The 14595-nt window shown below is 49.2% G+C and overlaps 1 protein-coding gene across 1 annotated transcript in view; it reads right to left on the reverse strand.

The window, feature by feature from the left end:
• The window catches only part of Dnah2 (dynein axonemal heavy chain 2), a 125813-nt gene that overhangs the window by 50209 nt on the left and 61009 nt on the right, over positions 1-14595 (reverse strand). Inside the window, exons 28-42 of the mRNA XM_057774390.1 lie at positions 10903-11059; positions 10681-10763; positions 10393-10573; positions 9913-10051; positions 6661-6878; positions 5902-6003; positions 4940-5065; positions 4565-4675; positions 4075-4263; positions 3562-3665; positions 3277-3466; positions 2691-2871; positions 1497-1624; positions 1007-1159; positions 687-812 (exon numbers count right to left, since the gene is read on the reverse strand). Of these exons, the coding sequence (XP_057630373.1) occupies positions 687-812; positions 1007-1159; positions 1497-1624; positions 2691-2871; positions 3277-3466; positions 3562-3665; positions 4075-4263; positions 4565-4675; positions 4940-5065; positions 5902-6003; positions 6661-6878; positions 9913-10051; positions 10393-10573; positions 10681-10763; positions 10903-11059 (2188 nt within the window). The remainder of the gene's footprint in view (positions 1-686; positions 813-1006; positions 1160-1496; positions 1625-2690; positions 2872-3276; positions 3467-3561; positions 3666-4074; positions 4264-4564; positions 4676-4939; positions 5066-5901; positions 6004-6660; positions 6879-9912; positions 10052-10392; positions 10574-10680; positions 10764-10902; positions 11060-14595) is intronic.

The raw sequence follows: 14595 nt of genomic DNA on the forward strand, positions 1-14595 counted from the left end.
AACTTGAGCCTGAAGCGGTGACTCACAGGGAGGCAGAGGCAGGCCGATCTCTGAGAATATGAGGGCAGCCTGGTTCCAAGTCAGTCAGCCAGGGCTATGTCGATAGATAGATAGATAGATAGATAGATAGATAGATAGATAGATAGATAGATAGATAGACAGAGCGAGCGAGCAAGTAAGGTGAGCTGGGAAGCCTGTAGGACAGAGTCAGAGAGGAAGTTGTAAGTGTGGGTTCAAGGAGGAGCCAACTGTCACCTAGTGGTAACAGGAGTTCAGGGCATTGCACTTCCTGTTCCCAGATGCACAGTTATGCATGAGGTCAGGGAACTTATTAAAGAATAAATAAACCAGATGGTGGTGATGCATGCCTTTAATCCCAGCTCTTGGAAGGCAGAGGCAGGCAGATCTCTGCGGATCTCTGTGAGTTTGAGGCCAGTCTGGACTACAGAGTGACTTCCAGAACAGGCAGGCATCAAAGTTACACAGAGAAACCTGTCTCAAGAAAATAAAATAAAAAAATAAAAACAAAAAAAGAATAAATAAATACTGTGCCAGCAAGAAGGCCAGTGGCTCAGTGAGCAAAGACACTTGCAGACAAGCCTGATTACCCGAGTCTGATTCCCAGAGCCCACCTGGAGGAAGGGGGAACTGACCCCCGCCCCATACACATGCACAAAAGCAAATACCTTGCCGTAGTCTATGACTGGCAGTTCAATGTTGGGAAAAAGGTCCTGCACAATGGCATTGAACAACGGGACATCCACTGATGTCAGCTTGGCAATATTCATGTCCCTCATGGAGAGCAGCAGAACCTGTATGGGGAAAGATGAGACCTAACAACAGTGGCTAGGCCAGAGCTGGTCCTCAGGAACACAACAGGGACAACGCAGGTGGCGGGTCAGGTGGGGCGGGCAGGTGCTGGTGGAATAACTCTTTCTGGAGAAGGAAAAGAAAGAGTCTAAAAACTGTCATGAGACCAGGTCCAAGGGCCACGAGTTGGGCCAACCTCTTCATCAGACAGATCCGGCTGCAGGCGGCGCTTCTTGCCGGCATAGCGTAGGAGGGAGGTGAGGGCACGCAGGCCAAAGTCGTAATGGTCCTGTCGCGAGAGCTGCTGCACGGCCAGTGAGTACAGGGTGTACACCTTCTTGGCCAGGATCTGGGAACCGTGCACAGAAGACAATACTTCAGCTCCCACAAGTCCACTTTTCATCTGGGGACTGTTACAGCCACAAGAATCTAGGTCAGGGACCTGAAGCATCTAGAAGGCACTCTGGACAATGCTAGGAGATCTGTGGATTGTGCTATGATTGGTCAGTGGCATCGTGGAAGGGAGACCCCTGCCCCTCTGCACTCCTCTGACTCCACCACCTTCTGACAGTACTCTAAGATCCTGTTATGACAGATGGATTGCGAGTCCTTTCAGGGCTCCTCTGCCCAGGGAATAAATATGCAAGGGAAGTAAAATAATTGGAAGGAATAAATTATTAGAATACCTTGCAGTTGCCAAAGCCCTCCCCAAAGAGAATGATTTCCGCAATGAGTGTAGAATCGGGCACCACCATGGCGATTGGGCGGAACATGGACTTTAGGTTTTCTGGAAGCTCCGTGCGGCCAGCATAGCCTGGGGACAAAATCCTTTGTTTCCAACCTCATTTCCCTGTCCTCACTTGGTCTCCCAGTGGTCTGCCCAGCTTTTACTCTATCCCTCACGTTCTCCCTGGGTCCAGCTCCAAGCAGGAATTCTTTCCTCATCTCTGCCTTGGCTCCCTCTCCTCCCATCTTCTTTCCTCACAGGTGTTCCTTACTTTCCACGTGGCCCGGTTTCCAACTGCAACCACAGAGGTGCGGTGTTCTACACAGAGCCCACACGGGCCCTGTAGCGCTCACAGCTGTGGCTCTGATCTGAGCTTTCCTGACCCTTCCTGACCCTCGTGGGCCACATGAGATGGAAATCCCTACACATTTTAGGGAGTCTTCCGCTTTCTAGAGGGATAGAAGGTGGAGCAAGGAGCTAGCCCACAGGGAAGATGAGGGTTCTACCAGACACATAGAGGTTATCAGGTTATCAGCCCTTCAGGGAGAATGGGAGAGGAGGTACTTTCTCTTCCCACTGTGGCTGTAATTTGGAAATGAAATGTCCCCTAGAGGCTTCGTTCCCAACACAACCAGTTCAGAGGTGCAGCCGTCTAGAGATTAGACAGGCCACAGGGTCCTGGCCTTATCATCGGGCTGCTCTCCACAGAGTTATGGCTATCAATGGAAACTTTCAAAGGTGTGGTCTACATGAGAGAAGTAAATTATTGGTGTGCACCCATGAATCAGTGAATCTCTCTTTCTCACTCTCTCCTTTTCTCCCTCCCTCTTTCCTCCCTGGTCACTGTGAAATGAACAGTCCTGTTCTACCACACACCTTCATGACACCCTGCCTCACCTTCACCAAAGGCTCAGAAATGACAGTTCATGGGCTGAGACCGTGGACCCCAAACTGACCTAAGGCTTTAAGCTAAGTCTCCTTGGAGATTTTGTCAGAGCAATGGAAAGCTGACTAACGCAGGAGTCTTTAGTCAGATATTTCACAGCCAAGCACTTTGGCACAGAGAGGGAGAAGGAAAGGACCCAATACTTATCTCAGACACCCAATTCTCCCCTTCCCCCCACCTCCACGTCATTTAGTTCCTGCCACCTACCAGGATTCATGGTGATGAAGATCCCACAAGACCATACCAGGTTTATTTCAAAGCCCTCAAAATGGAAGCGGGTGAGGTTGGCAGCCAAGGCTGATAGGATGGACAGGATCTGCTGGGCCACCACAGACAGCACCTCAATATTGATGCGGTTAAATTCATCAAAGCAGCCCCAGGCTCCAGTCTGTGGAGGGAGAGAGAGGCAGAGTTGCCGAAGCAAGAGAGGTGTCCTGAGGCACTGGAGCATGGGTTAACACACTCTTCCTGAAACTGCTTTGGTAGGAAAGGTGGCCTCTGAAATGTAGGGTGTAGGGGGACCAGAGTAACAGTGTCATAGCTTCTGGCTAGAGCCCTCCATGAGACAACAGCTCAGGGTGTGGCTAGAACACCTATAGGTGGAACTCGTGCGCCCTGAGTGCACGATTCTGCACAACTCCATGTGACCCTTGTGTGACCTCAGTTTGCAAATGTGCACTGTGAAACTTCCTCGCTGCGCTACAAAGGTATAAACCAGATTTGGGTCTCGGTTGATTTTTAGGCACTAAAAGGTGTGTAAAGGACCTTTAGGACGTGGAGGCAGGGTACTGACCTGGGCCAGTCCTGAGTACATCCTGCCCATGGACTTATAGTCCAGGCCCTCGGAGCAGTTGACCACGATGACATATATACCCAGGGCTTTACCCAAGTCTTTGACCGTCTCTGTCTTTCCAGTGCCTGCTGGGCCTTTGGGGGAACCCCCTCGATGGAGGTGCAGTGCCGTGGTCAATGTCATGTAACATCTGAGAATTTAAGACATGACTCAGATCAGACTCCCGGAAGATTCTGTCGTCTCTGCAGCTCCTCCCCCAAACACCAGTTCATCCCCACAGCCGACCTGTCTGTCAGGGGAGTGATGACCAGCCGGCCAGAGTTCCCCAAGTACTCATAGCCATACTGGAACTGTGTGTTGGTCTGGCGGATTATACAGTCATCGACGTCCTGGGAAATCAGGACAGAACAAGACAGACATGGGTTTAGGGGAAGAGTAGAGATAGAAATGGTGACCATTAGGGTTCAGAGGGGTCGGAGGGCTGCAGGGAGATTAGGGGTCCTGTTTTAGAGGATGGTTTAGGGCCAAGACAGAAAATGGGTTCTATACTGCATGTCTTTTTCCACCCCAAACCATGGAATAGCTGCCTGGGCTCCGAGTCACTGTGGGCAGCACCACAGGAGTATTGCCTGAAGCCACCATTTGTCACTCCTGAACTGGGGGTGACAGAGTTAAAAGCTGCCAGGAAGGAGCTGTGAGAGAAGACAGTGTTGGGTTAGAATACAGCACACGTCCACGAATGAAAAGCATTTTGGGCCAGTTTGGGAATAAGAGAGGAGCAAGTTGGCCATCTGACACCTTCTCCCAGTAGAAACGAAGCTGGCTAAGCCAGTCAAAAGCATTGACGTCCATGAGGCCACTCTTGTACAGCTTCTCCAGCACATCGCGAGCGTGAATTTCTATCGTCACCAGAGCCACAATTTTAAGCCTCATGATCTTGGTTAAGTTCCCCCTGATGGCTTCTGAGTACTTATTTAGTATTGACACCTGTGGGATGAGGCAATAGTCGAGAACAGATGGACCAATGTAGCCAACGCTGAACAATATCGTGTCCCAACCGAATGTCACCTCTGCCACCTCCAGGCCCACGCCGAAGCCCTACAATCCCCCCTCTATCCAGCATCTACACAGGAGAGCCGGGCTCTGCTGCACACAACCGCAACTCCCGGCAGTTCCTGGCTCCCTTGTTCTGGCTTGTTCAAAACAGCTCTCTCCAGTTCTGATTCTAGTCACCCCCTACACACCAATTCCAACTCCAGGTGGGCCCCATCATTGAAGAGTCCCCCACCTGCTTCTTCTTCATGACCTTGAGAATTTTCTTGTCTGACCGCTCCTTAGCTGTCAGCAGGCACTTGGTGACGTCAGCTGTCCACTGGATCTGACTAGCGGCAATCACCACCTGAGGGGGTACAGAAGCTGGTTCCCAGGCCTAGCCACCCACACAGCCCCTTCTTGCGTTTCAGCCTCTTCTAGAACCCAGTTACTATAGTCTAGTCTACCCTGAAGGTTGGCACATGTGCCTTGGGTCAGGAGTCCTGATTCCATTATATAGGGTGTGAGAGCCAAGCCCGGAAGAAGGAACAGGAAGCCCCTGTTTGTGAGGTTCTGGAGTCTGTCTTTCCACATACTGCTCCGTTAGCTCCATTTGTGCGGCCCTGCTCACCTGGCCGGCCCACTCCTTCACCCATTTGTCCCTCTTGTTGAGGAACTTCTTGAGGGCCACTCGGCAGTTCCGAAGCAAATCCCGCAGGGTCATCCTCATGGCCCGTTCCACATCACCAAGCCAGGACTAGGAAGAGTGAAATAACATAAGGGCTCAGGCTAATGGCCAGTGGCCGAGATTCCTAAAGAGAAGCCACAGGGGAAATAAGACTGTAGAAGGCTGAGGACCCAGGAGGGAAAATGTAGTTAGGCCGTAGCTGGTGTGGGTCTCTAAAGGATATGGAGGCAGGAAGCAGAGGGTTGGAGCAACGGATGGACACAAGTTTAAGGAGGGGGACAAATGTCAAGAACACGCGTGTGTGAGGAAATGACAGCTACGAACACGCATGCGTGAGGAATGGCAGCTACAAAGCAAGCTCATCTCCCTTCATGGAAATGGTCTCTCCTCATGGGGCCAAGCAAACTTTTGTTCTTTGATTTTTCAAGACAGTGATCTCTACGTAGTCCTGGCTATCTTGGAACTGGCTCTGTACATCAGGCTGGCCTCAAACTCAGAGACCCACCTGCCTCTGCCTCCCCAGTGCTGGGATTAAAGGCGTGCTAAGCAAACTTTCTAATAGAAAGACAATTCCAGGACAATTAAAGATACGCTTAGAAACCCTGTCTTGAAAAAAAGGAAGAAAAGAAAAGGAAAAGAAAAGAAAAGAAAAGGAGGGCTGGAGAGATGGCTCAGAGGTTAAGAGCATTACCTGCTCTTCCAAAGGTCCTGAGTTCAATTCCCAGCAACCACATGGTGGCTCACAACCATCTGTAATGAGGTCTGGTGCCCTCTTCTGGCCAGCAGGCATACACACAGAATATTGTATACATAATAAATAAATAAATATTTAAAAAAAAAAAAGAAAGAAAGAAAAGGAAAGAAAAGGAAGACAGTTTGCTCCCGAGACCTTCGCCAGTGCGCACCTCCACGGGTCCTTCTAGAAGTACTGGGTGGAGGAAATCGATGTATTCACCGTCACCTGAAAACATTCCCACTGCTTCCCATTTGCTGCTGGAGCCCCCGACCTGTGGAAGAGACAAGTCATCCATGCCCTGGCCTCATTCTGGCCGAGAGCAGTGGTCCTCAACCTTCCTAATGCTACAATCCTTTAATACAGTTCTTCATGTTGTGGTGACCCCAATCATACACTTCTGTTCCTACTTCATAACTGTAATTTTGCTACTGTTATGAATCATATTTTGCTACTATTATGAATTGTAATGCAAAAATCTGATAGTCAGGGGCTGGAGAGATGGCTCAGAGGTTAAGAGCACTGCCTACTATTCCAAAGGTCCTGAGTTCAATTCCCAGCACCACATGGTGGCTCACAGCCATCTGTAATGGGGTCTGGTGCCCTCTTCTGGCCTGCAGGCATACACACAGACAGAATATTGTATACATAATAAATAAATATTAAAAAAAATCTGATAGTCAACTCCCAAAGGGGTCAAGACCCACAGGTTCAAAACGGACAGTTTTAGAAGCATCTGTGCCCTTCAAAGGCAATTTCTTCTCTTCCTGCCTCTCAACATACCAGTTCTGGAAAGTTCTATGTGACGATCGACAATTATTACATAATGCCACTCTCCTGCGAGGAGAGTGTGGTCCCCGCCAAAGCCTCCAATACCTTGACGTCTCCACTCCTTCCCGGCCCTCATCCCATCATGGCCACCTCTGTTGACCTTTTGGATTCTCAGCAGTTTGATGTTGTCAAAGCATTTTTTGAGGTGCGGCTGCACAGCCTCCGGGTTACGGGACTGGCCCAGAATCTCCAGCAGGTCATCGTTGGACAGGAAGTAGAAGCGAGGGAATATATGTCGCTTGGTCTCTAAGTACATGTCCAGAGACTTCTGAATGTCCTCCAGGATGGCATTCATTCCTGTCAGTGTCTCCAAGAGATCTGGGGAGAAGGGATGGACGACATGCGATGGCCTTGCCACTGCCGCCCTGAGTAGACATGCAGTCCCCAGCTCTGCTTACAGCCCTTGAGTCTGCGGTATAGACTGCCGGAAGGGCTTTCGGAAACAGAGAAATCGCTCCAATCCCTGTGCGTATCATCCCACTCTCTCTTGTAGTCATCAGACATGGCTACCTGTGGAGAGCTTGTACAGTATTCATGGGGTATCGTATGAGTTAGCCCCGTTTCTCACCAGTCTTTAGCACAATAATCCTATTATACCTAAGAGCTTAGAGCGTCACGGCTCAACTCAAGAGTTTCTGGAAATTACGAATGATCCCGCCGTTTATTCAATCCAGCAAGCCCAGTTGCTAAGGACACCGCAGACACAGGATGGCAGCAACCACGGCACAACATGGAGGGCACGCCACACGGAGGCCAAAGGCCACCGCTGTCGCCCTTGGTTACCCCCAGAGGTGGACAGTAAGTTGCTGAAAACACCATGTACTTCAGAAACAGGGCACAGAGACCCCTGAGCTGGTGCTGACCTGCATAACCCCTGAGGACTAGCTTTCATGGTACCCGAAGGCATTGTGCAAGCGTCCAAAGGAGGGGGTAGCAACAGTCCTCTCCTGTATGACGTCTGTGGAACACATCAATGACCAGCCTGGCGTGATAACCCTAAGGGTGCGGTAGCAGCACGCACACCTTGGCGGTAACTAACAGCTCCCTAATTAGACTTAAGACCCACTCAGCCAAAGGGCCACCAAGGCTGGCAGTATGGCTTAGCTAACTACCACTCATTACCAATGAAGTTGTGGTTACTGGAGGAGAATCTACAACCACTAATTTACTAAGCCACCATAATCCCTAACAACAATCTATAAACATTTGTCCATAGGCTCTCATCCCTCATCAAGGAAACTTCCCTTGGTAACAGATGGAGTCCACTATGGGAAACACAAGCTGTCAGAATGCAGAGTCGTGGAGCCCAGTCCCAGTGGACACCTCCACAACACTCTCCACCTAAGACTTGGGCAGCACTGCAGAAGAGGGGGTGGGAAGACTGTAAGAGCCAGAGGACCAGGGAGTTTGCTGTGAGACTGCGTCTCCAGTAACCCCAGAAAGTCTCACCAACATGACCTGTGGAATACTATTTTAAGGTGTGCTACATTTGTTTTGCTCCGGAACATTTGTTTAATGATGCAAAGATGTGCTCTATTCTTTTATGTTGCATTTATTTAACTCTGTGAAGCTGTGATTCTTTGCCTGTCTGAAACACCTGATGATCTAATAAAGAATTGAATGGCAGGAGAAAGGACGGGCGGGGCTGGCAGACAGAGAATGTAAATAGAGAAATCTGGAAGAAGGGAGGAGGTGTGAGGGCCAGTCACCCAGACACCCAGCAGTCAGACTCAGAGTGATAGTAAAGATACACAGAAGTAAGAAAAGCCCAGAGGCAAAAGGTAGATGGGATAATTTAAGTTAAGAAAGCTGTTTAGAAACAAGCCAAGGTAAGGCCAGGCATTCATAAGTAAGAATAAGCCTCCTTGTGGTTATTTGGGAGCTGGGGGGGTGGCAGGCCCCTCAAAGAGCCAAAAGAGTAAAACACAAAAAATAACATTTTAGCATTCCAATGTGGGGCTAGAGTTAAAGAAAAACCAACAGCAATGACTGCCCAAATGTGATCTGAAAAAAGATTGACACCAATAAACACACCAAAAATTAGATGGGGAAAAGCTCTTGAGGCCTCAACCTTACACTGAGGAGAGCTGAGGAGAGCTGGGAGCAGGAGAGGTGGCCCTCCCCAGGGACGAGCACAGCACTTGGTTGTCCAGAGCCAAACGGTCAGCCCTGAAAACATTATATGGATGGAACAGGTTCTAATTAGGAACACACACGTGCAATAACCATTAGTGAGAAAAGAGACCATGAATTTGAGGGAGAACAGGGAGTGTAGGTAAGAGGGTTTAGAGGGGAAAAAGTACTAATTAAATTTCACTATCAAGAATAAAAAGATAAAATAAAATAAAGAAATACAGAAAAGTGATAGAGGAAGATACCCAAAGTCAACTGCTGGACTCCCCACCCTCTGGCACACACACACACCCATATGTGTACACAAAACACACAGTGCTACACAAACTCATACACCCATACAGTCACAGAATGTAGAGTCCAAACCCAAGATTGTGGTCTTGGAAAAAAAAAAGAAAAAAAGAAAAGAAAGAGGTATACCACAAAGGCCAATCTGAGAGTTTAAACAAGATGTGTTAACAGCTGTAGGTTCCCAGAAGTCTTAGCTTCCCGTCTGCATTCTCAGCCTTTGGGACTTTCCCCAGGTTCTTCCCAGGCTCTGTCCTGACCAAGAGTGTGAAACCATGCCTTCCAGCAAGTGTAGTGATTGCAGGCTACTGGAGTCTTTGGGTGACCTCAGGTGACCTCTGGAGGTCACAGAAAGACTCCCAATCGTGGACCAGATGCTTGTTGCGTATGTTCAACAACAGGATCACTGTTTTGGTGGCTTTGTGAGTCAGTCCATTACCCAGATCACTTCAGGGCAGCAGTCGCTGGGACTCAGCCCGAGAACAGCAGTTGTCAGTAGGGCTGCTGAGACCAGTGCTGTTGAGCCAGCGCCCCCTACTGGACTGTGAGAGTCACTGCTCTGTTACAGTTCTTCCAAACACTCCCATGACAGGAGGGGACTGCAGTGTGCAGGGAGCAAGCTGCCAGGTGCGCAGGACCAGCAAGGCCTGACTCGGTAGCCCGTGCTCTAAAGCACTGGATGATACTCCACCTAGTATCAGTTTAACTTGATCTACTGTACAAATAAGAATAATGAGCAATAGTATCGAATTAACATTAGCAAATGTTGCTAAGCGGTGGTAGTGTCACTACTCACAGCCGCAATGGGATTAAACACAGCTACTGATGATAGTGATGACGGAACATTTTAGTGACGAAGCATGTGGCCACGGCCTCACAAATGCATAGGAGCAGTGAGGGCTGTCGGGACAATTGCCTGGGGAGCCCTCACCTGGGTAGTGGGTGCTCCGGAGAGCGTTATTGTCTTTGCTCATCCGGTCCATGATGGCTTTCCAGTTGTTGTTGACCTGGTCAAACAGGGCTGACTCATTGGGCAGCTGCTTTCGGATGTCCTCTCCAAGGAAAATATTCTGAGGGGCGTAGAGCCGGGGGAGAGGCCGTTTCGCACATGCCCTCCACACTCCGCTCCCAGACCACAGATGAAAACCGAGTACAAGAGTCAGACCATCAGAAACCAGGGCAAGGAGCCAGGCTGGGATTGGGAATTCAGGACAGAGCCCAAGAGGAAAACATAAATCTGGAAGAACACAGGCTTGCCTGGGTGGGATGTAAGATACAGAGACGAGAGTCAGAAGGCGGGGTCTCGGGAGGTGGGAAGAGGACACTGACAGCAGGCCAATTTCCAGGCTCCAGGCAGGGAGAAGAGCTGAAGCAGGGGCAGGGACAGCCCAGGCAGTGTGTGGCTGCTGACCTCCAGGTACATCCACTGTCGCTGCACCGTGAGCACCATCTCAATAACTTCCAGAATGAGGGAGAGGCAGCGTTCCCAGTGGTCCACATCCTTCTCAAAGGCCTTCACGAATCGAGAGGCCTTCATGGTTGACAGAGCCACCTGGTTGTCTTCCAGGGCCTGGAACACTTCTTCTGTGCCCCTGGGGTGCAAAGGCTGGAGATCATTGTCCATACCCACCTGCCAATCCCTTTGCCTCACTCCGCAACTCAGGCCACATGTGCCAACCTCGTCTGGAGCCCTCTCTACCTGAGCCGGTGATGGCCCTTGTCCTTGTAGGGTACTATGTCTAGCTGCGTCACATCCCAGGTTCTGGCAATGTTTTGTAAGCCCTGTGAAGAGAGTTTGGAGGACAGAGTAACCATATACCCAGTCCACAAAGGGGAGAGGAGCCTGGGGAGGGAGGGAGGCCTCAAATGCAGCAGCTGGAAGTTTGTACACAGGAGGCTAAGGAGTAGGATGCTATCATACCACTTCTATGGCCAGCTCTTTGGTGGCAGAAGCAGAGATCTCCGCGATTTTCTCCACATGCTGGTCCATTCCGAGCTGCACGATCTGTTCCAAGGTGAAGCTTTCCGACTCCTGATCAAACTCCCGCTGGACTTCATCTTTGACCTGGTCCCAGTGCCTGCAGCCCAGAACAGGACCTGGAGGTCAGCTCCAGGGCATACTACTAGCAAGTGTCAATCAATCCCTGTGTTGTCAGTGTGACTCAGTCAAGCTCTTGCTTAGTGTGTGTGAGACTCAGCATTCCACACCCAGCACTGCTTTAAAAAAAAAAAAAATCGCTTCTCATTTCCTCCCTTTGGAACATTATAATTCTGGTTATTTGTTAATTCCCGATTCAATGGATCTTGCTAAATAGGCTCCAAGGTGCAATCTTAGACACCGTGGGGAATATAAAGATTGATCTGTCACTCTCCAGGAGTCAATCCTCTGGAGGAGTTAAGGCAGGTGTGCACACAAACACGCAATCCATTAGTGCAGGTCTCTGACGGCTCACGTGCTGGGCTACGGGCTGCACACGCTACTCTGCTTCTCACAAGTGCTCCGTGCTGGGAAGTGCTACTGTTGCATTAACAGACGAGGAAACGCAGGTTAGGGAGTCTACATAACTTATAAATTGGGGCGTTAGATTAGACTCACCCACATAACACTTAGGGGTAAAACGTTGCCAAAAACACTACCCTGGAAGCATGCAAAAGCAAAAGGTTTTCTGTACATGCATACTGATCTAAAAATGTCTTACCAAACAATTTATTCTGTCCCCACTGCTCACTGTAATTACTCCACCATCTAATAAATTTTTGGTACACTAAAGGGATTAAACTTGAAAAACTCGGTGTCAAAAGACCAATGAACAAATGTGCTTGTGACTTTAAAACAGGCCAAGCTGTCTTACACTAGGCTCAAAGGCAAAAAAAAAAAAAAAAAAAAAAAAAAAGGTGGCTACAATAAAATAAAACTTTTTGGATCAAAAACAAACAAACAAACAAACAAACAAAAAAACCCAAAAACCCCAAGTCTTAGTTATAATAGATAAAGCCAGAGGAGGCAGAGGGAGATGCAGGAAAGAGCCTGCGGACACACACTCAGTGAATCTGAATGCCCGGGACAGCACAAGAAGCAGGAGACAGTGGAAGACTGGACACGGCAGTCCGTGCTGCCTGTAGCGCATACACAACAGCCCAGGTGTGGATGGAGTCAACCTAAGCGCCCATCAACTACTGAATGGAAAAGAAATGTAGTATCTGCACCTGATGGAAAACCATTCAGCTTTTCAAAAAGAAGAAACATAGGATGTGGTGGCACACGCCTTTAATCCCAGCAGAGACAGGCAGATGTCTGTGAGGTCAATGTCAGCCTAAGCTATCTACAGTCTAAACAGCCAGTTCTAGATCAGCCAGGGCTACATAGTTAGGTCTTGTTTCAAAAAGAAGGAGGAGGAGGAGGAGGGGGACGATGACGAGGACGAGGAGAGGGATGAGGAGGAAAGAGGGGGAGGAGGAGGGAAGAGGGGGAGGAGGAGGGAAGAGGGGGAGGAGGAGGGAAGAGGGGGAGGGGGAGGAGGAGGGAAGAGGTGGAGGAGGAAGGAAGAGGACGAGGAGGAGGGAAGAGGGGGAGGACGAGGATGAGGAAGACGAGGAGGGGGAGGAGGAGGAGGGAAGAGGGGAAGAAGAAGCAGGAGGAGGGAAGAGGAGGAGGAGGGGAGGAGAGGAAATCCGTTATCATTTTCAACAGTTTAGATGGATGTGGAGGATTTTATGTTAAGTGAACTAAGCCAGCACAGGAAGGTGAATCCTGCATGACCTTATTTAGATATACAGTCTAAAATCGTCACATCCACACAGGCAGAGAAGAGAATGGTAGCTCCAGGGGTGTGGGGACAGAGTTGGGAGAGATGGTCAAAGGCTATGGAGTTTCTGCTACACAGAAGGAGCAAGTTCAAGAGGTTAAGCTGCACAGTTACTAGTGCTAGCAACAATGTATTATGTGTATGTAAATAAGTAAAACCTTTAACTTTATTTTAATAATGAGGTGGGGCTGGAATGTGATGGAGGAAGGTCATTGGTTAAATAATAAAGAAACTGCTTGGCCCTCATAGGTTAGAACATAGGTGGGTGGAGTAAACAGAACAGAATGCTGGGAGGAAGAGGAAGTGAGCTCCGACTCGATAGCTCTCCTCTCTGGGGCAGATGCGGTGAAGCTCCAACCCAGGATGGATGTAGGCTAGAATCTTCCTGGTAAGCACACCTTGGGGTGCTACACACATTATTAGAAATGGGCTAATCTAGGTATGAGAGTTAGCTGAGAAGAGGCTGGATATAATGGGCCAAGCAGTGTTTAAAAGAATACAGTTTGTGTGTTGTTATTTCGGGGCATAAGCTAGCCAGGCAACCAGGAGCTGGGGCGGCAGGAACACAGCCCGCAGCTCTTACTACAGGTATGGGTGCATGAGTGCAGGTGCCTGCAGAGCCCAGGTGTTGGGCTCCCCTGGAGCAGGAGTTACAGGCAGCCCTGAGCTCCTGGCTGGTCTCTGCCTCCCAAAGAGCTGGGATAAAAGGTGTGTGCCACCACTCCCTGATCTTCTTTCTTTCTTTCTTTCTTTCTTTCTTTCTTTCTTTCTTTCTTTCTTTCTCTTTTCTTCTTCTTCTTCTTCTTCTTCTTCTTCTTCTTCTTCTTCTTCTTCTTCTTCTTCTTCTTCTTTTGTTTTTTTGTTTGTTTGGTTGGTTTTGGTTGGTTTTGGTTTCTCTGTGTAGCCCTGGCTGTCCTGGAATTCACTCTGTAGACCAGGCTGGCCTTGAACTCAGTGATCTTCCTTCCTCTGCCTCCTGAGTGCCTGGCCCTTTTTTCTTTTAATAGATTTATTCATTTTGTTTTATGTGTGAGCGTTTTGCTTGTGCTTGGTGACCAAGGGGTCAGAAGAAGGTACTGGATCTTCTGAACTACCACGGAGGTGCTGTTCTGATATCTGTATCTGTTTCTAAATAAAACGCAGACACGTTGGAGCTAGGCTGTACCTCCACATCCACCCTAAGAATAAATGTTAAGGGTTGGGGAGAAAGCTCCCTGGGTAAAGGCAGTTCTATGCAAGCATAAGACCCTGAGTTCAAATCCCAGCACCCCTATAAAAAGCTAGCCATGACCAGTGTGCCTGGAACTCCAGTCCTGGGGGGGTCACATGTACACAGATACCTGCACCCCTTCACACACACAGATGAACACATACCCCAAAAGTAAACCTAAAATATTCTCTCCACAGAAGTAAAAGAAACAGGTATGTGAGGTGCCACATATGCTAATTCCTTCAGTGTAGCTCTCCTGCAGTGCACACACCCTGCAAGACATATGCTGCCATTATAAACACATGCCTTTCTGTCAGTTAAATACAAACTTGGGGCCAGTGAGATGGGTCAGTAAGCAAGGGCACTTACTAGCAAGCCTGACAGTCTGAGTGTGATCCCCAGGGCCCATATGGTGGAGAGAGAACCAACTCCTACAGGTTGTCCTCCGACTCCACACTGGAGCTGTGGTGTGCGGGTGCGGGTGTGTGTGTGCGCACGCGCGCGCATACACACACACAAAATAATAAATACAATCAAAAGGTTTTAGGTCAATTTGGACTAGTGCTGTGGCTTAGCAGGGCAGTGCCGACATTCACAA

The sequence above is a fragment of the Chionomys nivalis genome, chromosome 7 (assembly GCF_950005125.1).
Source record: "Chionomys nivalis chromosome 7, mChiNiv1.1, whole genome shotgun sequence".
In the NCBI taxonomy this organism is placed as follows: Eukaryota; Metazoa; Chordata; class Mammalia; order Rodentia; family Cricetidae; genus Chionomys; species Chionomys nivalis.